Below are 21,374 nucleotides of genomic sequence, written 5' to 3'. Positions count from 1 at the left end.
TTTGAATCAAAGTCCCACATGGCAAGGAGTATTTTAATAGTTTTATTACTTAAATGACGGTACAAGGACAGGCCAGTGGCTTAAAATATAAAGGCAGATTAGAATCATAAACTGGTGTACTTCGATCCAATGATATTTGAAACGTAGATTCTTTTTTTTCTTTTTTTTTAAGACAAAATACTCCGTTGCAAGTGAAAATTTCATAATCAAAATGAACAAAAGTCTTGAGTCACTCATTGTAAATCTCGTTGGGGAATTATTGAAACGTGCTAATACATGTTGATGAAAGACAGCATATAACGAAAAAACCTAGCTTGTACAATTCTGTTGAGTTTGAAAGTAAAAGGACTGCTTCTTATGTAGCGCTTTTATACTCTGCCTAGGTAGACCAGCCCATGACTGATAGTGTCCACTGTGTGTGTTTCTATACACGTATGCTTTTACTGCAGTGGTGGTGTGAGGTTAATAAATGAAGCCTTTGCCAATCAGATGCCTTAAACATGTTACTGCGTGGCAGATCAAAATCTGACTGTTCTTGTCTGTCTTCATAATTCCATCAATGTTGACAAGATCCTCAACACCACTGGCTCTCCAAACCATGACAGAGCCTCCACCTGTTTTACAGATGGCTGTAAGCACTCGCTGTTGGACCTCTCTCCTGACCTGCTTCAATTCTCAATTCAACACACCATAAAACCCGTTCCCGCCGTTTTTCAGTCCAGTTCTCGTGTAAGCTAGCATGCCTTAGCCTTTTCTCCCTCCTTTCCAGTCTCCAGTTTCCAGCCAGTCTTCCACAGAGACCATTTCTGATGAGGCTTCAGTGAACAGGCCTTTGTCAAGTCTTAAGGACATGACTTTCAGATACTGTTCCCCTACTGTTGATTGTTTTTTAGGTTTTAGCCTGCCACTTCTTGTTTTTGTCCTCCACAGAATGCTGAGATATGTCAGGCTTTTAGCTAATAGCTCTTTGGTAATCAGCTTCGTGGAGCAAAACTATAATTTTATGCCCGTCAAACCATGTCAGCATCATTTAACTGTACAAATAGAAATAAATAATGTCTTGATGCATGCTCAATCATTCAGGTAAGTAAATCCCAAAAGGTTTGATTCTGTTCATCTGGACATAGCATTGCGCTACGCTGAAAATGCTATGTTGCGCTACGCTATGCTGAAAATGCTACGTCCAGATGAACAGAATCAACCTTTTGGAAGGAATAAATGATGTGTTTTTCAACAGGTTGCTATTAGCAAAGTGCCTAAAGATTTAAAATAGGTTATTTGTTAACTCGTGTTTTATGTGAAAACCCAACACTGGTTCATCCCTTGAGTTATGTGCTTTTTTAAGTGGTTAGATAAATCACGACTCACGAGTCAGTGTTAAGTGGCTCTGGTTTTCTCTGAAAATGCTCAGGTACAAGCAGTTGACTAAAAGTGAGTGAAAAAGCAGTCAATGTCCAAGAAAAACTTTGAAAGACCTTTAGGAAGCCCGGAGAACTTCCAGACCAAAAAACAATAAAGTCTGTCCTTGGGAGAAAGATATAAAAAAAGATAAAAAGAAATGAGACATTTGCACAGTACTGGATTTAAGATAGGAAAAAAGGTGGATGTACAATTACTCCGTTGAAGAATGCTGTCAATAGATGTGTTGTATAATACACATAACATTATAGTACAATCTTATCACTATAATCTTTTGATCTCCATCTCATAATCTTATCTAACCTCACTGTGAGATGTGATAAGATTGAAGAAACAGGTTGTACGAATTAAAAACAGAAATAGTAAACTTCAAGGAAAACAAGTTGGGTCGCAACACCTTCTAGTGTTTTGTAAGTAAGCTTTAGTCAATCAATCAATCAATGAAACAATCAAGAAATCTAACTTACTTATTTACTAAGTCCTATTGTGTCACGTACTGAACTGGAGGCTGCTATACATGTATTTATTTAATCACATTTGGACTACTGTAATTGATCATTTATAAGTCTAAGCAAAAACTCCCTGGAACATCTGCAGGTTGTTCAAAACGCTGCAGCAAGGCTTCTGACCAAAGTACTCGCATGTGACGCCATTGCTAATACAGCTCCATTGGCTCCATTTTAAGATTCTGGTTCTGACTTTTAGAGCTCTTCATGGACAAGCACCAGCTTAGATTATTGAACTTCTACAGCCCTGTGTCCCTAGCAGGTCCGTGAGGTCATGTGATCAGGGCCTATTTGTTATACAGCAGGGTTGGGCAACTCCAGGCCTCGAGGGCCGGTGTCCTGCAGGTTTTAGATATCACCCCGGGTCAACACACCTGAATCAAATGATTAGTTCATTACCAGGCATCTGGAGAACTTCAAGACATGTTGAGGAGGTCGTTTAAATTTTTTTAATTGGACACATCTAAAATCTGCAGGACACCGGCACTTGAGGCCTGGAGTTGCCCACCCCTGTTATACAGCAAACAAGGCTGTGAAATCAGGGAGACAGAGCTTTTGACACTGTGGCCCCCACATTAAGGAACTCTCTTCCTGTGAGCTTGAGATCTGTGGATTCAGTAGTCTCTTTAAAAAAAAAACCCAACAACTTAAAAACTCATCTTTTTGGAATTGCATTTGGTTAATTTTTTGTCTTTGTTTTAAATGCCCTGGTATTTGTCACAGTATTCAGAAGCAGAACATAAGGTAAGGCACACTGATACAAAACTAAACATTAACCTAAACTGGGAGAACTAAAAAAACAACATGAAGAACCCTGACATGAAACTGGACAAGAAACTTGGAAACATGGCAAGAAACAACAGATGACCTGACAAGGAATGGATGAAAACAAACAGATTAAATACACACAGGAGGTGATCAGGGGAAGTAGAAACAGCTGACACAAATGAACATAACTACCTCACAGGGGAAAAGTAAACACATTGAACAGAGAAACAAGAGACTTTCAAAATAAAACAGGAAACAGAGAAATGAAGACGTGACACACAAGCTTGATGACATGTAACACGCAGACAAGAAATACGACATATTGACACTGAAGACAAGAGAAGACTTATAAATGTTATAAAAGTAGTAAAACGAGAATGAAACTCGACTAAATCCTAACTACTAGCGGCAACACAAGAACTTAACATATTTCCAACAATATAAGGAAACAAAAATACAAAACAAAGTCAAAACAGCACAGACCAACATTATGTTTTTTTCTTGTGAAGCACTTTGTGATCTTTGTCCTGAAAGGTGCTATATAAATAATATTTTTACTTACTTACTTTCTCAGTTCTTTTTATTGAATCCGTCGCGTCTCAGGGTCAATAGAGGGAAAGTATCAAAGTACTTGCAGCAGTGCATAAACGCTAAAAAAATGTCACACATATTAAAAAAAGAGGATTTGCCGAAAAAGAAAACGTCCCAATGGTTGATATATTGTCATATGACACTGTTTGATTATTTTCTGCTGTATTTGCACTGGCTGAGCTGCTTGTGTTATAAATTTGAGAAACAAGATTTTGATTCACGGTCAGATGCACGATTCTGACCGCTCTTTTCTCTTTGTTCTTTGTGACGTTTGGCCTCTTTGATGCCATTTGTCTATTAAATAATATAAATATGTTTCGGTACATACATGTTTATCTTAGTTTAGGATGTAATTAGTCTGACATAATCTAAAGTTCAGTGTTGTTATCCAAGAGTGTAAAATCCACCTACCCTGGACCATAACTTTCTGCAAAGTCTCTAATCTAGCTTATCTATATAGACGCTTGGCGATTGCTTTAGGTTTGGCAGGGGATGCAAATAAAGCAAAGACAATGATTGTTATGACAGAAGAATACTTTAACTCTGGAACTTGTGACCTCCACCCCTCCCTCATGCATCATTATGTTTTATGCGTTTTATGTTTTATTTTTTTTAAAGATGTCACTTAAGTGCACTCCTTCAAACACTGCCAAGCATGGCTGAACAGGTGTGAAGAACATTTATATGGCTCAATAATTCATTCTTTATGCTTTTATGACCAGTGATGCAATATGTTTGCAGTGTGCAGGTTATGGGGGATGATTATTAATAAACCCCAACACCTTGCAGCACCTTCGGCACTTCGGCACACTGGTCCGAGTACAGAGAAGCCAGCTGCAGGTGCAGGCAAATAAGGAGCGACAATGGGCGAGGAGCAAATTGAAATGGGAGATTCTGCTCTAATGGAGCCTATGAAGACTAAACCCGTGTTGAAACCTCAACCTAACAAATACGAGAGATTGTACCAGCCCTGCTTGGCTGAAATTGTGGGGACCTTGTTCTTTGTTTTCATCGGCTGTGTGTCTGTGATCGAGAACGTACCAGAAGCTGGACGGCTACAGCCAGCCCTGGTGCACGGTCTGGCTGTAGCCGTGCTGGTGGCTGTCATGGATAAAATCAGGTAAAGTTATTTATTAAGTCAAACGTTGGCATTTATGTTTTAGTTGTTGGATTGTTTGTTTGAATATCATTTATGTCAAACTTTAACCTTGGTTACTTGAAGGTTAAAGATAAAGTTCATTTACCTACCTTAAATCTTTTCAGGATATCTTTTGTAGATAAACGAGGCAGTGTATGTATGATTGATGCAAATAAATCAATTTAAAAAATCTAGAGGGTAAAGCAGGGATTTGACGTAGCGTGCCACATGACACATTTAATCCTTGTGATGTCTTTATATAAGAAAAGGAAGGTCAGTTTCGACAGCGCGTCACTGCAGAAAATGCAAGAAATCTGTCGGCATAACTCTTTGGGGTTAAATTGTTTGAATTAAATGTGTAAAATCACATAACAAATAACAATTTCTTATAGGTCATCGCCCAAACTATCCTGTAATTATAAAACAGACCATTTTTGTTAATGCACAGATTTATTTATTTGACTGTGGCTTCATTGTAACAAAAATAAATTTTTACAGTAAGTGACAAAAATAACTTTTCTGTCATTTCATTGTTAATCTATCACCTTGTTTTACTTTGAAGTAGCATGAGTGTTCATGGGGAGGTGTTTATCAGGAGTCTTTGCTGGCCCATTCTGGCCCCTGGGCCTTATGTTTGATAACTCTGGGTTAAAGGTTTACGGTGTAGACATTTACCAGATTTGAGTGGAGTTAGCTCAGTTTGTTCTCAACTTTGTCTTTGTTGCTCCTTTGCCTCCTCCCAGTGGCTCTCACTTTAACCCTCCCTTCACTGTTGCCATCTACCTGTGTGGAGGGATGGACCTGATGATGGCGGGGCTCTATATTGTCTGCCAGCTGATTGGAGGAGTGGTGGGGGCTGGAATGGCCAAGGTCAGTTGAAGGTTCAGCACCTTCACATCTTCTAAATGCATGTTTGAGTATCCTGTGAAATTTTCACCACAACTCTACTGTTTCATAGCTGATGACCCCTCCAGAACGCTTCATCAATGCCACGGGAGCAGCGTTTACTATCCTCAAGTCAGACAGCCAGCTGTCACGAGCCATATTCGGAGAGGTGGCCATGACCTGCCTGATAACTTTGGTGGTGCTGCTGGTGGCTGTCAATACCAGGACGAAAACCCCACTGGCTCCTTTCCTGGTGGGCTGTACGGTCATAATCAATGTCTTGGCAGGGTGAGACACAGGGCCCTGTCCAGCAGCGATCTTGGCTCAAGAGTTGGGAGTTCGCCTTGTAATTGGAAGGTTGCTGGTTCTCGGTCGTTGTGTCCTTGGGCAAGACACTTCACCCACAGCCTCGCCTCTGCCAGTGCGCCCCAGGGCAGCTGTGGCTACAATGTAGCTTGCCATCACCAGTGGGTGGATGACTGAATGTGTAAAGGGCTTTGGGGTCCTAGGGACTAGTAAAGCGCTATACAAATACAGGCCATTTACCATTTTACCTGATCACAGGCAGGGCGGTGATATTAATTTGATAGCCTGGATCTTGTTCTTGCTATTTGCCTGTGGGATTCCCAGATACTTGTAGCTGTCCTCAACTTCTGCAATGTTTCCTTCTGGTAGTGCGATCCATGGTAGATCCTGCACTTGAAGATGACTTGTGCTATTGGCTTGAAATTGCCCTCTAGTGTTGTTCACCTTGATATATTAATGAATCAAAAATTTTGACCCATTAATAATATTGTAAAAATATATGATATCCTGGTCTGATTGCTTTTGGTGCTTTAGGCATATTCTAAAGTGTTTTGCATTATTGGCCTACTTAAGCAGGATTTTATCTTGTGCTTAAGTAAATGATTTAAAAACTTGTTTTTCCTCTTGTTTAACTTTATCACTTATGTGCAGGGGTGATATATCAGGAACGTGTCTAAATCCTGCCAGAGCTTTCGGTCCAGCTGTGGTGACCGGTTACTGGACTTACCACTGGGTGTACTGGGTCGGTCCCATTGGGGGAGGTCTTGTGGCCGCTGCTTTGGTCAGGTAAGAGAAGTTACACATAACTGGATTACTAAATTAAACCACAGGAATGATACACCAGTGTCACTGTCTCTTCGTTTTTGCAGGATCATTCTAGGTGATGATAAACTCCGAATCATAATGAAATGACTCCATTTACAGCTGTGGTGCAGGATTCAATATATCCATAAGCTCTGTCTTTCACTCCATATATTTAAAAAAGGGCATACTTTTGGATATTTCTTTTTGATACTGTTATTCCATGGCAGTTTGTAATCTATGGATTGTTGTTTAGTATAAAATAAATAAATAAAAATACATAAAATCATTTTTTCTCAGTTCTTCCCCATAGAAAAAGAACACTGCCATTTAATCTAAACTCTTTATTGGGACTTTTTTCTGCAGTGTCACGTGTGCAGGTGTGAAACGACACAGTGGGATATTTAAAAAAAGAAAAACACACACACACAGAGCAGGATTATTTTTGGCGACATGCTTTATTTTCGTTTTCCAACCATGATTTTAATGGTCACAAACTGCGCTTTTCGCTGCCGACATCTCAACGGTATTTCTCAGAGAGACCCAGGGCCACGGCGGCCAAGAATTTGTCGAAGGCGACATGAGTTTCCGGGGTGAAATCTTTAGGGAACATAATGGCGATCACCACCATAGCGCAATGAGCCAGCATCTGCAGAGAGAGGAAACAGTTTACACCAAATATATGAAGTTTGCTCGGCAGAAATCGCTTTTAATAAACAGACTGTTTGTTAGTGCAAATGCATAGTCAATAAACTCGATCTTCTTAAGAACAATCTTTTCAATACGTTGGATTACTTTGTTACATAAATTAACCGTGCGTGAAATAGGAATAGACAATAACCTCTGTTTATAACTGAAATCGCATATGCACATGATCCGCGTCTTACCTTGAAGTTAGATGGATCCACCCTCAGCTTGAAGGCGTGCAGCTCGCTCAGTTCCAGCAGGCCGCCTCTCAGGTTGTCAATCTTGGACACGGCCTCAGTGACTCCACCCAAGATCAGCTTTCCGTGAACCATCACGGGCTCAGAACCGGGAGTCAGGTCCGGCCAGTGGGAGAAGTAAGTCTTGGTTTGCGGATACACGAGGAGCATCCTGTGGAAGCAGAGATGAACATGGTGGGTCACAAGCTCCAGTGGCGCAATCGGTCAGCGCGCGGTACTTATAAGACAGTAGCCTGCAGAGTTATGCCGAGGTTGTGAGTTCGAGCCTCACCTGGAGCACGAGCTTATTTTAAGTAGTGGAAACACACATCTGAAGTGTGTTTAAATATTTGAGGCGACTGTTGCTGTAATTTGGCGCTGTATAAATAAAATTCAATTGTACTGAATTCAATAAAGAAGTGCCAATACAGCCTTACCTGCCCAAAGCTTCGCCTCCAACAGTATCCATAACCTTGGAGACCTTGGCCCAGAGTGCCTTGACGGCAGCCTTGTCTTTCTCAGTCAGACTCATGTTGGATCGGTTGTCTCTCTCTCTCTGATGATGCTACCCGGCGAGGAGCTGTGCTTAAATTCAGTTGCCCCCCTGGGTCACACCCAGGGCATCTGATACCAAGCCACAAGCTGTGACGCAGATAGGACTCATTCACCGGACCTGATAGAAACTTGTTTGGCTTTAGGCCAACGCAGAGGGTGATATCTGCTGGTGACATCTTGGGTGTGAATTTGCAAAAAAACACTCTGCATTTTTTTCGTGTAGGATACCAAAAGTGCAACGTAACCACATTTTCTGCTTTGCAAGTTTGTGAGAAGTTAGAGGTGAAGCACATGGTCCCCTGATGACTGATGAGTGGAGAACATCTCAGGCGGAGTGATATCATGTGCAGAAAGTCTACAGTTCTAAGAACAATGAGTGAACTCGTGTCTAAGGAGTTGCTGTGAAATTAATGCCAATAAAACTGATTGATTCATAAAACTGAACACATTTTTCTATTACTTCCAGCTTTACTGAGGCCTGAACCAAGTAAATTATAGTAATAGTAGTAGTAATAATAATAATGATAATTTTGAATATTTACAAAACAATTCGATTCGATTCGTACTACTTAAATCAATCAATAAAAAAATTAAGTATATTTTCGTGATGTGATCATCATTTAAACAATTTTACCAATGAAGTACAATATAAGTATAAGAAAATGATCTATTAAAAAAAACAGATTTCGTGATCGCAAAGAATGTGGGTCATTTATGGATGCAGGTGGGAGTTACAAAAATGCGTGCATGCACATTACGCACTTACAGAAAAGAGCGCAAAATTCTATAATATATGCAAGTACACTCGGTGGATCTAGGATATACTAAAAATACAAGATTAAAAAACAGCTCTTCTTATCAAATTGAAGCTGTTTAAAGCTTTCTCAGATTTATCAGATTTAATTTTTTAATTCAGCATTTTTTTCTTTTTTGGCTCGGTTCATAAAATAAGTTCCTATCAGTGGTAGAAAATAGAGCAGACGGCCTTTATCAGCCAGCTCAAGTGTTCTTAATCAAAACACATGCATCTGTGGACGCAGGGGGGTTTGGGTGGAGGGGGGTTCGCTGCTGCAGATAACACCGGTGTGGTTTACGAGATATAACTTAAAGAGCGTCAAACACTCTCGAGCTGCTTGGCAACCATTCCTCACATTTAAAATAAAGACAAATAAAGACTAAATAAATAAATAAATTCTTTCATTTTTCTCCGCATAAATGTTTAGCCTTTTTACTTATATTTCTATATAATGTTGATATTTTTGTGAAGATGTGAAGTTGTTGAACCTTTATTTGTATAATATCAGGCAGATACAGACGAATTATGCATTTCCATATTTTAAAAAAAAATCTGAATTCACATTTAAAATATATACACACTTTATTTAGATTTTAAAAAGTGGGGGACGCACTTTAATCAATGTTGACAGATAATTTTCAAAAGGCCTTTTTCGCATTTTATGAATTTTATCCTCTGTGTGATTTGTTTAAAAGTAAAATAAATAAATAAATAAATAAATAAATAAATAAAATAAAATAAAAAACTCAACAGCAACTCAGGATTCAGCTAATAACAGCTGAATAAATAAAAATAAATAAAAATAAATAAAATAAAAATAATAATAAGAATTATCAGAGACTTGAGGACTGCATTTGAAATAACTGTAATAGAATATGTTGGGAATATTTTGCGCATAAAATATTGGGCTTTGGAATCTTTGGCCGCACAATAACTGCGCTAATTGAAATTTTGTTTTTGGCTTTGCTTAAATTGCGCAGGACACGAATAACAAAACCGTATCAACAAATCCAGAAACTTCTGGTGAAGTCTGCAGTTTATCTCACGCGCATCATCTCCAGCCTATCACAGCAGACTTCTCATTTGGGGTGGGGGAGCTTCGACGCATTTAAATAGATGCAGGGGGTCTAGTGAAGCACTATTCAGCCTTTTCCTTCAAGCCTGAAGAAAAAAATCATAATCAAACGCCACCATGGTTGAGTGGAGCGAAAACGAACGCAGCATCATCTCCAACATCTTTTCCAACCTGGACTATAACGACATTGGGCCCAAGGCTCTGGTCAGGTAAGGAACACCTCTGCAAGAGGACAATCCTTCCTATGACGTGCCCTGTGGCCAAACTCACGTGTGTTTCTCCCTTGCAGGTGTCTGATCGTTTACCCCTGGACTCAGAGGTATTTCACCTCCTTCGGTAACCTCTACAACGCCGAAGCCATCAGCACCAACCCGAAAGTCGCTGCCCACGGAATCAAAGTGCTCCACGGTCTGGACCGCGCTCTGAAGAACATGGACAACATTAAAGCCACCTACGCCGAGCTGAGCGTCCTGCACTCAGAGAAGCTGCATGTCGACCCCGACAACTTCAAGGTAAACCTCAGAACCCGCCTTTCTTCTTCTTCTTTTTAATGCAAACACGACATTTTCTTATACCTTTTTTTCTTTCTCCATGCAGCTGCTTTCTGACTGCCTGACCATTGTTGTTGCTGGAAAACTGGGTTCCGCTTTCACCCCAGAGGTTCAGGCTACCTTCCAGAAGTTCTTGGCCGTGGTGGTGTCCGCTCTCGGAAAGCAGTACCACTAAAATGTAGATCCGTCTGCATCTGGAAGCCAGAAGGAGATCTAACGCCCGTTTCAATATGTTATGGATCACCTCAAAAGAGAAATAAAGGCCCACTGAAGCAAAGTTTACGTTTTCCCTTTGTATTTTTTTTTTAAATTTTACACATGCTTATAAGTTATATCTTATATCACACTGGGGGGCTGGATGCCGAGTAGAGGGCAAATAAAGGATCTCGTTTGTACTTTTAGGTTTTTAGACTGTAACATGGCGAAATATGAGAGCGGATTTCACTCTTGCAAAGGTTATAATAAAAACTAAACTAATAAATAATAACAACTTCAAAATAGAAACCATATATTTTATAGGATTTGTAAGTAAAAACAACCATAACCGCAAAATAACCAGTAACAGGCTGTTCTTCATTCTAACGAGAGTACCCTATTGTTTTTCACTATAGATACTACTTTGTTTATTTCATTTTCTGTTGGGCGATGAATTGCGTGCACAGCTGGGGATTTGTTGTAAATTACAACTGGAACAAACAAACATACATACATTTAATTTTAAGATTATATTTTTTAAATGTACTTTATTTATCTTGCTTGCACTTTCTATTTCACTGTTTATGCCGCTCTCCTCACTCTCAATCAGAGATGGGCAGTTACTTGTAACGCGTTACTGTAATCCGATTACTTTTTTTAGGTAGCGAGTAAAGTAAGGGATTACTATTGCAAAAATGGTAATTTGATTTGATTTGATAAACGTTTATTGGTCCCACAAGGGGAAATTTCCTAAGGCTGCCGACCTATTGCACGCAATGGCGGTGCCATCTTACCCTCTGACCACACATACATTACACAAACATCACATGGGGAAGACAGGTCAGAGAGGTATAACAATGGAAAATGCACCACATGAGGAAAGATAAGGAGAAAAAAATAACTCCTCCCAGACTGAGCTCCAACAGGGAGACCAGTTTGAGAACAGAAAAAAACACCTCTGCACATGAAAAAACTCTAAATACACCAAAGAAACACATGACAAGCAACAGGGGTGGGTAAAGGGTGAGAGACAGCCGATTTAGACAGTGCATCCGGGCCTGCGTGCGCTGGTCTCCTTGATCCACCGTCAGCATCGGAAGGGAATAAGCGTCGAAGGCGTTTGGAAAGGGAGGGGGGATGAGTGTGTGCATATCAGTGTATATGTATGTGTGAGTTCAGCTGAGACAGTGTCCTTCGCCCTGCTAGGCTAAGTAAACAGTCTTCCAGCCAACCCAGGTGTCCTTGTTGTTCAGCCCCAGCCTTGCAGCTGGCGCCAAACGGGTATCCGCATAAGTGATGGTGTTTTTACTTTAGTGCGAACAGCTCATATGAATTTCAAAGCAGTTCTACAGTCCAACACTGGTCTCTCAACCTCCCGTTGGAGAGCCGCGAGCTTCGCCATACTTGGGTTCTGTGATGTTGTCATTTCTTGTGCTCAAGGAGCCGATTTCTGAGAACTCACGGCAGCGTGCCTCCCCGAGATGTCATCCAATTTGCGCCCAGAGATGTTATTCCGAGCTAGCAGCCGTAGCATCTCCAAGATCTTATCCGTGCTGCACTCAATGAGCCCATTTTGAGAAACTCACGCCTCTCCCATCGTTCCAATCCCAGCGGGCAGCCTTGTGGGGGTTTGAACAGCCGGTTCTGCTTTCTTAATTCTTCGATAAGTCAGGGCCAAGCCAGCTCCGATTAGCCAGAACCCTGTTACCATGATTCCGAATAGGTAGATATCTTCAGCACTCAGGCCCACCCAAGCCCAAACTTCTCGTTGAGAAAGGGGTGTCAATTGCATCTAGGGACCAGTTGATCCAATCCATAATTCCTCTTTTAGGTTTTAGAGAACAGACTGTGAGAGAGTGTTCCAGGGAAAAGTAATACAAAAAACATGACACTAGACAAGGACATAAGAGGCTAAGCAGGGAAGCTAAGGGAGAGGAGGAGAGGAGAAAAGTGCGACCGCCTTCATCAAGAGCAAGAGCAGAAAAATTAGATTACTGTTACTTTCCCGCAGGAACGCTGTATTATGTTTAGAAAAGAGAGAAAAAAATGAAAGCACTGAAATCTGTATCAACTGTACCTTTTCCCACAATTATTCATTCATAATCTATGAAGCTATATAGGTAAAGGTGTGGTGCTACTTGAGGGCATCGGAGTGACACTAAATAACTGCAGTTAGTTAGGTCAATAGTTTAATTGAACTATAGCTATCAGAGCTGTCAGAATGATGAGTGGAACGCTCTTTGGGTTATATAATATTGGGCTAATTTAATTGCAAAGATGGAATCAGTAATCCATAATTGCCTGCCAATGTCCAGCGCAGATTAGTTGCTCAAAAGTGTACACACCATACGAGGGAGTGCAAATGAGAGATTTGCAGGTGTTTGTCTCTGCTGTTAAGATAAATGAGAGGAGGCGGAAGAAGAACCAGCATGGTTTTCTGTAAGGTTGAAGTATTTTGTTAGAAAGCACCGCGAATGAGTGTGTTCCAGGGGAACAAGACTGAGGTGGAGCGCAAGATTTATCCAGAGGAGAGCTACACTGTTATAAACTATTCCATTATAAACCTGACATCCGTGTGTATAGCTGACCTGTGCTATACCGAGAAGAACACCAAACATCATTTACCGTCAGATCCCGACCCCTCTATTTAGCAATGAAGACATAGCTAATGTGTCTCATGCGTAAATGCTCACACTGCCCATGTTTTTTATTTTTTCTGCAGATTGCGCACTAACACAGTCACATTGACACCTACCCCTTTTTAATGATAGAAAATACATTAATGCAACATTAAAATCTCTGTCTGCCCACTGCAGCAGGAAGGACCAAGTTAGAGGACAGAGCCAAAGATTTAGCATTCCGCTCACAGCTTTGGGCCACCCACCAGTCACAATTACGCACTCGCTTCCAATAAATGAACACACATCAACTATCGCATATCTTACAACCGAAATGACGCGTGTCCCCCCCTTTCCCCACAGCGGTAAGTTTCGCGTTAGACTATTGTTTCCTTCTTCCCTCTAATCTGTAACAAACAAAACTGAAAGTTTTGACGGGACTCAAAGGGTGGAAGTGTCTAAGATTAATGTCTTAAATCTAAGCCGTTCAATAGCTGTTCTTCTCCACAGCGGAACAGGTCAGCTGCAACACTGATTTCAGGTTTACACGGTGGAAGACTTTGTGATACAGTGCAGTTCCTGAGCTGTCCCATATATCTGTAACTCTGACATTAAGCCTGTGAAAAGCGGCGGAATTCATAATTCACAAGAGGATAGGTAAGGGAGAGAAATGACATTAAAGAAGTGGGAGACAATCCTACGGGGAAAGAAACAGAAAAGCAGCAGGGTGCTGTGATAGAATTGGCAGTGATAAAAATGGTCATGCGGATGACTTTACGTCACTCGGTCATTTGATTAGTTTATTTAGTTATAGCTGAATAACGCAAACTATCAAATGTGGCGGAATAGCCCCAGAAATTAATGAGAACTCAACAGTGAACCCATGGACTTGGGCGGGCACGTGACCGCCCCACTACTTGATCAATTAGCCCTTCACCTCTACACATCTTTACAATAGAGCTATTTATACACCACAAACTGGGCATAAAGATATTTGTGTTTATTTATAGAAGAGTTAATGTAGTTAACCGAAGCTAAGCTACAAAATAAAATGAGGTGTGGAAAAAAAATCTGAATTAACAGAAAAAAACCTACACTACACTTAAAAAAATGAATGAAAAAAGGACATTGAATACAAAAACAACTAATTAGAAAATACAAAATTATAGCTAAGTGCAGTGGAATCAAACTAATTTCAGCACCAGAGACAGCGCCGTGTTCACCCGTGTTAACCCTAACCCTCCTCACAGCAGCTTCATTTTTAATACGAAAGATTAAACGGGCTCCTTCTGTGTTTTTAAACATTATCAACAAGATAGAAGTAGATATTTATGCTTTTCACATTTGAGGAAATAATGGAAAACAAAAACGTATAATTTCAGAAAATACATTACACAATAAACGTGCTAACTCAACCCTGAAAAAGTAAAACTACAAACACATAACGATCGAAGAATATCTTCATAACCTACCGAGAACAAATGCCCAGAGAGAGATCACCAGTTACAGTTTTTATTTTCTTCCACTTTAGTAACTTTTGTAAATGTACATCTGGAGTCATAGCTGTAAAATCAGGCCCAACAAAAGGACCTTATCTTTCCATGAGAATAAACTTTTCTGTCAATAAAAAAATATTTTTCACCAAATGACATTGAAAAATGGTGTATTGAAGAGCTAAATCACAGCTCCTTATTAAACACAGGCTATTTGGGTTTTTTTAAAAAGTATCTAATTCATGTATTCAAACAATATTCTTAAGAGAAATTGTGAACATGTCTATGATACTAACGATTGAATTAGACTCTTCAAAATTACCTAGGGTCACTTTTACTTGCAAGGACGTCACATTTCATGACGTTAGAACAGAAGTCTGATGGTACAGATGAGGAAATAATTGTTTTATTCTCTGGTGAATTTGTATTTTTCTCACTTCCAAAGAAATGAGCACAAACAGAATTCTGGCTGGACTGTAGGGATCAAATAATCATTTCCTCAGTGACCTGAAAATGAATTTATAATGTTTGTCTCATGTGTTTTTCTAGATTTTTGTTTGATATTCTGTACAGTCACTGTACAGTAAACCTGCAAATTACAAACGTACAAATTTACCCCAGGATCAAATAATTATTCCCCCCACTGCGTACCTGACATCTACACCTGGTTTTTAACTATATAAAAATTAAATTTTTTTTAAAAACCCTCACATAATTAGATATTCTGACATCTTACATTAAATGTAATATTACTGTAATATTATTATTATTAAAATGATAGAAAATGTATTATTTATTAGTGAGTTATGAAGAAAAATGTACGTTTTAGGGTGTCCCACAGTACTACATTTCAATACAGCAGCCGAAAGGTGGAGAAGACTGCTGATTGCTCAACGTTTGAACAACAGTAGCTCCCTTCACCCTCCCTATCTCCAACTCTCATCTTCTCAAATCCCCCCAATCACCTGCCCTTCCTCTACCAATCTCATCTACACCCACACCCCACCTACTCTTCAGCATGTGCTCTAACTGTAACTGCTTCCTTACATATTGCGCAGTCTCCCAGTTATTTTAATGCTAAGATTGCTTCAAGCAGACTCTTACTTCAGGCCAACAGGGCACGGTCCTCACAGATGTCAGGTGTATAAAAATTTCATCTGTGTCTCTGATGTTTTGTCTTTTTTCCCTCTCATTAAAAATATTTCAACCTTGTCTGACTCATGGATTTTCACGTACGCGAAGCTACAGATAAGAACCAAAGGTGAGAACACCAGTCTCTGCAAGTTTAGGGTTCACAGGAACTATCAAGCCTGTGCATTTTTACTTTACTGGGAAAGAAGTCTGAGGATTTTAACTTAAGCGTAGTACAGCTCCTAAATTATGAGTAATTTGGCATTATTTGGACTATGTAGCCTGTAAAATGTAGATTGTAAAATTACAACCGTGCGTAACTGTGCGCAGATACAAACAGAAGGCATAAATTATCTCTCATGCTCTTCACATGAGATGACTGCTACAATCAACTCAAAATGTTAAAAACAACAACAACAACAACAACAACAACAACAAAAACCCAGCAAAGGTAAAAGCAAGGATGAAGAAATGAATGCAGTTCATTCTGCTGTCATGATATTAAAAACATTTACACTCCCATTAAGTAAAAAAGAGTATTAGCACGTTTTGGCAATCCTAAAAAAAGTTAATTTTTGTGTAATCAACCTCACAACAAAGATGTCTGTAAATTACAGAAGTTATTTCACTTAAATATCTAAAAAACTGACATTTAACATCTTGTCTATGAGCTGCTTTGAATATTGCATCAGCATGCGTCTGTATTACCACCAGTTTACCAAATGGGGGCACTGTTGCTCTGTGTACCGTAAATACTTTATTTGAGGTCCATAGATAAACCTGGAGAGTCCTCCCAATTCACTGGTGTTAAAACCTGAATCCTTTGTTTCTGTAATACTAGAAAAATAAAACAATAAAACAAAAAACAGATTAGATTTAATATTAAATGTGCCTTTGTAGTTGTAAATGTATTATTTATTATGAAAATATTTTACAGTAGGAAAGCTTGCTTAAGTAAAATAATGTAAATTATCAGCTGACATGACGGTGAGCAACTAAAAAAACTTAACTCAGTCAAATGATGAATTCCTTGAAAATGATCAACACAATGCATTTTGAACGTGATATGATAATGCGTGAAACACCACAGATTCGATTTGTTTTTATTTGATAATATAACAGCACAAAAACTAACACACGAATTGCACATTTTTTACCATTAAAAATGTAACAAAGTAATGACAGAGACACATACAGAGAAAAACAAAAAGATTTTACATAGCATCATAAATGCCTCGTATGCTTTCTGGAAACCCAGTGCTTGAGTCTCATCTGTATTTCTCAGCAAGAACAGCAGCAAACGCTGACAGGTACTTGTCCATGGCGGCGTGAGCCACCGGTGTGAATTCATCCCCCAAGTAACAGGCAAGGCTGACGAGCATACTGTGCGACAGCAGCTGCAGGAGAAACACAAAAGATTGGTAAAAAGTGAACAACATACTTACATAATTTATAGTATGTGTCAGTTTTCTGAAAATCATGAACCCACACACTGCCATTTGTCGTCCTCAGTGTGTTATTGTTAATATAGTGATGTAGTATTGTGTAATTTGCACAGAAAGCATGTCTGATAATTTTAAGTGCCAAACAATGCATTAAAAATATCGTCTCCTCCTCACCCTCTCGCCTCACAACGGCTAGTTTCACAGCTTGTAATTCCCCAAACATCCACAATTGTCATATATGTATAATACAATACCGTATACTTATACACATTGTCATTTTGTTCACTTATAATTTTTTTTAACCATTTTTCAGATTTCCCGACTGGTTCACATACTGCCTTTTTGCACCCCATTTCAATATTCCTGGAGGAACCCATTTAATCAAATGTATTATTTATTTTAATTAGTGCTGTCAAAAGATTAAAAAAAACATTTTTCCATTTTTTTTCCTCCTCCATAAAACAAACTAGTTGATTTGTCATCTGAACAGGCTGGAAAAACAAAACAGCAGCAGACTTACAGTTAGTAAATCTGTTGTTTTCTTTTTAGTTCAGTTAAACTCTATTATAGAATTACTGAAAAAATCCCTACATACTAATAGGATTATCTTTTGCATGCAGAATTAAAATGCACAAATAAATACAATTTCATACATTGCAGTCACCTGTACGCCTTATAGCATACAACAAAGAAATTGCACAAGTATATATATTAACCCTGTAGCAAGTGCATCATATTTGATACATGAGTTTCTGGCAATTATTTTGTGGTTCAGGCTTTACTGGATTAGTAGATATACTTAATAGGAAAATCTGAATAACAAAAAACTGATTATCTCTGATTAAAAGATTAAAAGTAAATTAAAAAAAAATCCAATGCAAGAAGGGGATGGAAGGGCTGTAAATAGGTCTGAGGTGTTTAGGCACCTTAAAGTTTCTGGGGTCTACCCGAAGCTGGTAGGCGTGCAGAGTCTGCAGGGGAGCCAGGGTGACAGTTAGCTGACTGATGTCTTGGGCCCCCTCAGCTATAGCCAGGACTATCTTCTTCCCGTGAGAAAGCAGGTGGGAGGAGTTAGGACTGATGTCTACATGGGAAAAATATGTCTTGGTGCCCGGATAAGAGGCAAACATCCTTAAGAAGGGAAAAGTGAAATTATTTCCATGCTGATATGATAGGAGCAACAGAGTAAGTGCTACATGTTGACTGTCTTTGGTCACCAACTATCATTTGTGTGAACTCGAGGCCCACAAGTTTCTAAAATGATCTCGGATCATTGCCAACACCTTGAAATCCCTATTAGAGATTTCAGGAATTACCCAGCAGTGAGCACTAGATAAGCGTTACATTCTCTTGCGGGATTTGTTTGCAGTAACTACTTACTTTAGTAATGGCTAGGAAATCCTGTAACAATACTAAAATCTAATATTAACATCTGCAAACTGAAATGAAAGCTTATTGGTAGAGGAATCTATTTATCACAACACACACTCTTACTGGAGATGTTACTTTGTGTGTAGGAGCCTAAATCTTCATGCAAAACCATTTAAAGACAATGCAGTAAAGTATGAAGGTTACACAGGTAAGTCTCAACCTACCTAAGGAGTGCATCTGCTCCAATCTCTGCTGCCACAGGAGTCAGTCTTTCCCATATTTCCTTAATTAAGTCTTTTTCCTTCTTGGACAACATTGTGGCCTATCATACACAGAACCACTGTAGCCAAATATGCAAAGTGTTAGGTCTTTACAGCCAAAAAAACAAACAAGAAACTAATCAACCATTTTTTGCGCTGCATTAACCTGTTAACCTAAATGCTAAAAAAGAAGGATGAGTGAAATAGCAAAAGTAATAGTTCCTACTGTCTGAAGAAAACAGCTTGTACTGGTTGACCTCTCAGCAGATGTGTTGTCTCTCTCTGCCTCTGTGTTATCAGACCGCAGCCAGGGCAGGGTGCGGGCGACACACCACCACACTATCTGCTACCGTATGTGCGTCACACTGCATATTTACCATATCATTGGTGGGGTAGAGCTCAAGGTGCAGCTGTAGTTGAGCCCCCCCCCCCCTTCATTGATGGTAGAATTCTTTTTCTTCAGCCTATTGTTAATAGTTTTTAATTTATAGGCATTTCAGCAGATTAGTTGCTGTATCTGCTTCAGGGCTTTTTGCTCCCATGTAATGAACAAAGACACACACGCACATTAAAAAGTAACATTTTAAAAAACTAAGACTGAATCATAAGTTTATTTTAATGAATATGTTCTCTAAACCTTAGCAACTATTAAAACAGAATTTAGTGCTTCTGTTAGCAACATTAAAATAAAGAAAATGAGTCAATACTAGTGTAATTTGGATGATAATCTTTTTTGTCTCAGCTGCTCTTATCTGCAGGTCCACAAGTTGCCGGTTACAGAACAGTGGGTGTGAGCCCAGCCCATAACGTTATGAACCACACTGCAGTGCACATAGAGATCACATACATATAAGCCAAGTTTTAATGCCTCTGCTGATCTTAACACAAGACGTGAAAATGAGCCAGTGTAAAACTACCTCACTGGACTCAGTGAGCCTTGTATGTAAGCTAATATTGTTTATTGGACTTGTTTCTGTTTCCAATTTGAAGCTTGAGTGAAGTTTAAACAAATAAATAAACAACAAATAAAGAAACTAAACGTTTCTTCTGGATACCAAAATTCAGAGTTGTAAACTTTGGATTTCTAGCAATGGTAAACTTACTGGGGAGCTGTTTTGCTCATTTCCAGATCCACGTTTTTTTTTTTTTTTAACAGCTCGTCAGATCATCCACTGAAACAAGCTATTTTTTATTTTTAGCTCCTCTCCTTTTAAGCCACTCCTAATTCTCCTGATTGACTCTAGCTGTCCATAGCAGTTTTATATGGTGAACCAAAAAAACTCAGCAAGAGTGTCTTTTTGTTTGGGTAAATATACATTAAAAGTGATGTTTAATGTTGAAGAGTCACAGTTACTCAAGTGGCCCTTTAATATTTATAGTGATTAAATAACATTACATCAATAATAATTGGAAGAATAATAAGCTATAAAAAAAAAAACCCTTCTCATGTCAAAAGTCACATAAAACCTCTTATGTGGCTCAAAATTATTACCAAAGCTTAACATGGTAAATTAGAAATAACCTTTTTATTATGATTGTCGACTTGAATTTAGTGTTACACATATACTGTGCCAAAGTAAGTTAACGCACGAATTGAGCTGAATAGAAAAACAAAGAGATGAGATTAAAAAAGCCAGAATCGTTCAGTTTGAAAGAAACAACTCCAAACAATTACTCGCCTACATACACTGAACATCTATAGGAACATAGTTTTGATAATGGTCTCCTGTCAGCAGGTAAACCCTACCACTGTTTGTAGCCACACTATAAATAATATCACAAATTCACAAAAATGAGAACATGCACAGATAATTAAAATAAAAGTAAATACATTAAAATGACACCACCATAGAGCAAGATATATGATTTCAAACAAGCACCAACAGTCTTCTGAGTCTTCAGGTGCCAAGTGTGAATCTGTCCACACCTACAAAGACCAAGCTTGTATTCTTAAAACAAGTATGCAGTTTTTTTGTTAGAGACATATATTCCAGTTATTGCTTCAAACTGACTGGCCATGAGGATTTAAAAAGCCTTTTAATGTAGAGTATGTGTCCTGTAGTGCTTAAGAAATGAAATGGATGGTCCATAGGTGGACTGTTAGGTTTTCTAGAATGTGCTCTTTGTTGTTCACCATATTTGCTATTGATTAAAGCTGCCTGCTCCAGATGAGGCTTGAACTCAGAACTGCTTTCCAGTATATTAAGTCATTGGTACTGTGCACTAACTGATTGCCCCACTGGAGCACCAGACTGTGACTGAAGATTTCCTTAATGGTGTTGAAATTCTGTTAAGCTCTTTTAAATGAAAATGGAAGATTTTGAATGATTTTTATGAACATTTACTTAAATCAAGTAGTGAGACTAACACAGATTAAATTGCTATTTATGGTCATGTAACATAATTTCCACACTGAAGAGTCCAGGTGAGGCTTGAACCCTCAACCTTAGTATTTCTTCATACATTACTGCCTTAGAAACACTGCACGCTGACTAGCTGCACCACTGGAGCTGAGTTGCAATATAAAGATTAAATCAATTATTAATT

The 21,374-nt window shown here is 39.0% G+C and overlaps 4 protein-coding genes and 1 non-coding gene across 6 annotated transcripts; 3 read left to right on the top strand and 2 right to left on the bottom strand.

Moving 5' to 3' along the window:
- Positions 1-4,090: 4,090 nt before the first annotated feature.
- Positions 4,091-6,672, top strand: aqp8a.2 (aquaporin 8a, tandem duplicate 2). Its single transcript, XM_004562283.3, has 5 exons — positions 4,091-4,404; positions 5,166-5,292; positions 5,381-5,595; positions 6,265-6,399; positions 6,483-6,672. Exons 1-5 carry the CDS (start codon positions 4,148-4,150, stop codon positions 6,523-6,525), a joined length of 777 nt encoding a protein of 258 aa, XP_004562340.1. The 5' UTR covers positions 4,091-4,147; the 3' UTR covers positions 6,526-6,672.
- Positions 6,673-6,853: 181 nt separating this feature from the next.
- Positions 6,854-7,934, bottom strand: hbae5 (hemoglobin, alpha embryonic 5). Its single transcript, XM_012922217.4, has 3 exons — positions 7,775-7,934; positions 7,302-7,509; positions 6,854-7,063 (listed from the first exon to the last, which is right to left on the bottom strand). Exons 1-3 carry the CDS (start codon positions 7,867-7,869, stop codon positions 6,935-6,937), a joined length of 432 nt encoding a protein of 143 aa, XP_012777671.2. The 5' UTR covers positions 7,870-7,934; the 3' UTR covers positions 6,854-6,934.
- Positions 7,544-7,637, top strand: trnai-uau (transfer RNA isoleucine (anticodon UAU)). Its single transcript has 2 exons — positions 7,544-7,581; positions 7,602-7,637. It is a non-coding gene; the product is annotated as a tRNA-Ile (tRNA).
- A 1,878-nt stretch (positions 7,935-9,812) lies between the features above and the next one.
- Positions 9,813-10,591, top strand: hbbe2 (hemoglobin beta embryonic-2). The gene is made up of 3 exons (XM_004562280.6): positions 9,813-9,972; positions 10,053-10,275; positions 10,361-10,591. Exons 1-3 carry the CDS (start codon positions 9,881-9,883, stop codon positions 10,487-10,489), a joined length of 444 nt encoding a protein of 147 aa, XP_004562337.3. The 5' UTR covers positions 9,813-9,880; the 3' UTR covers positions 10,490-10,591.
- A 6,247-nt stretch (positions 10,592-16,838) lies between these two features.
- On the bottom strand, positions 16,839-19,185 carry hbae4 (hemoglobin alpha embryonic-4). 2 transcript variants are annotated; one of them, XM_004562282.5, is made up of 4 exons: positions 19,054-19,185; positions 18,792-18,907; positions 18,123-18,327; positions 16,839-17,148 (listed from the first exon to the last, which is right to left on the bottom strand). In XM_004562282.5, exons 2-4 carry the CDS (start codon positions 18,881-18,883, stop codon positions 17,020-17,022), a joined length of 426 nt encoding a protein of 141 aa, XP_004562339.1. In that variant the 5' UTR covers positions 18,884-18,907; positions 19,054-19,185; the 3' UTR covers positions 16,839-17,019. The 2 variants fall into 2 exon arrangements, with proteins under 2 accessions (XP_004562339.1, XP_004562338.1); XM_004562281.4 differs by having other exon boundaries at positions 18,792-19,164.
- Positions 19,186-21,374: the final 2,189 nt, after the last annotated feature.

The sequence above is a fragment of the Maylandia zebra genome, linkage group LG8 (genome assembly GCF_041146795.1).
Source record: "Maylandia zebra isolate NMK-2024a linkage group LG8, Mzebra_GT3a, whole genome shotgun sequence".
NCBI classification, from domain to species: Eukaryota; Metazoa; Chordata; class Actinopteri; order Cichliformes; family Cichlidae; genus Maylandia; species Maylandia zebra.
The sequence above is the reverse complement of the archived record's forward strand: the minus strand, read 5'-3'. Positions and strand labels throughout refer to the sequence as shown.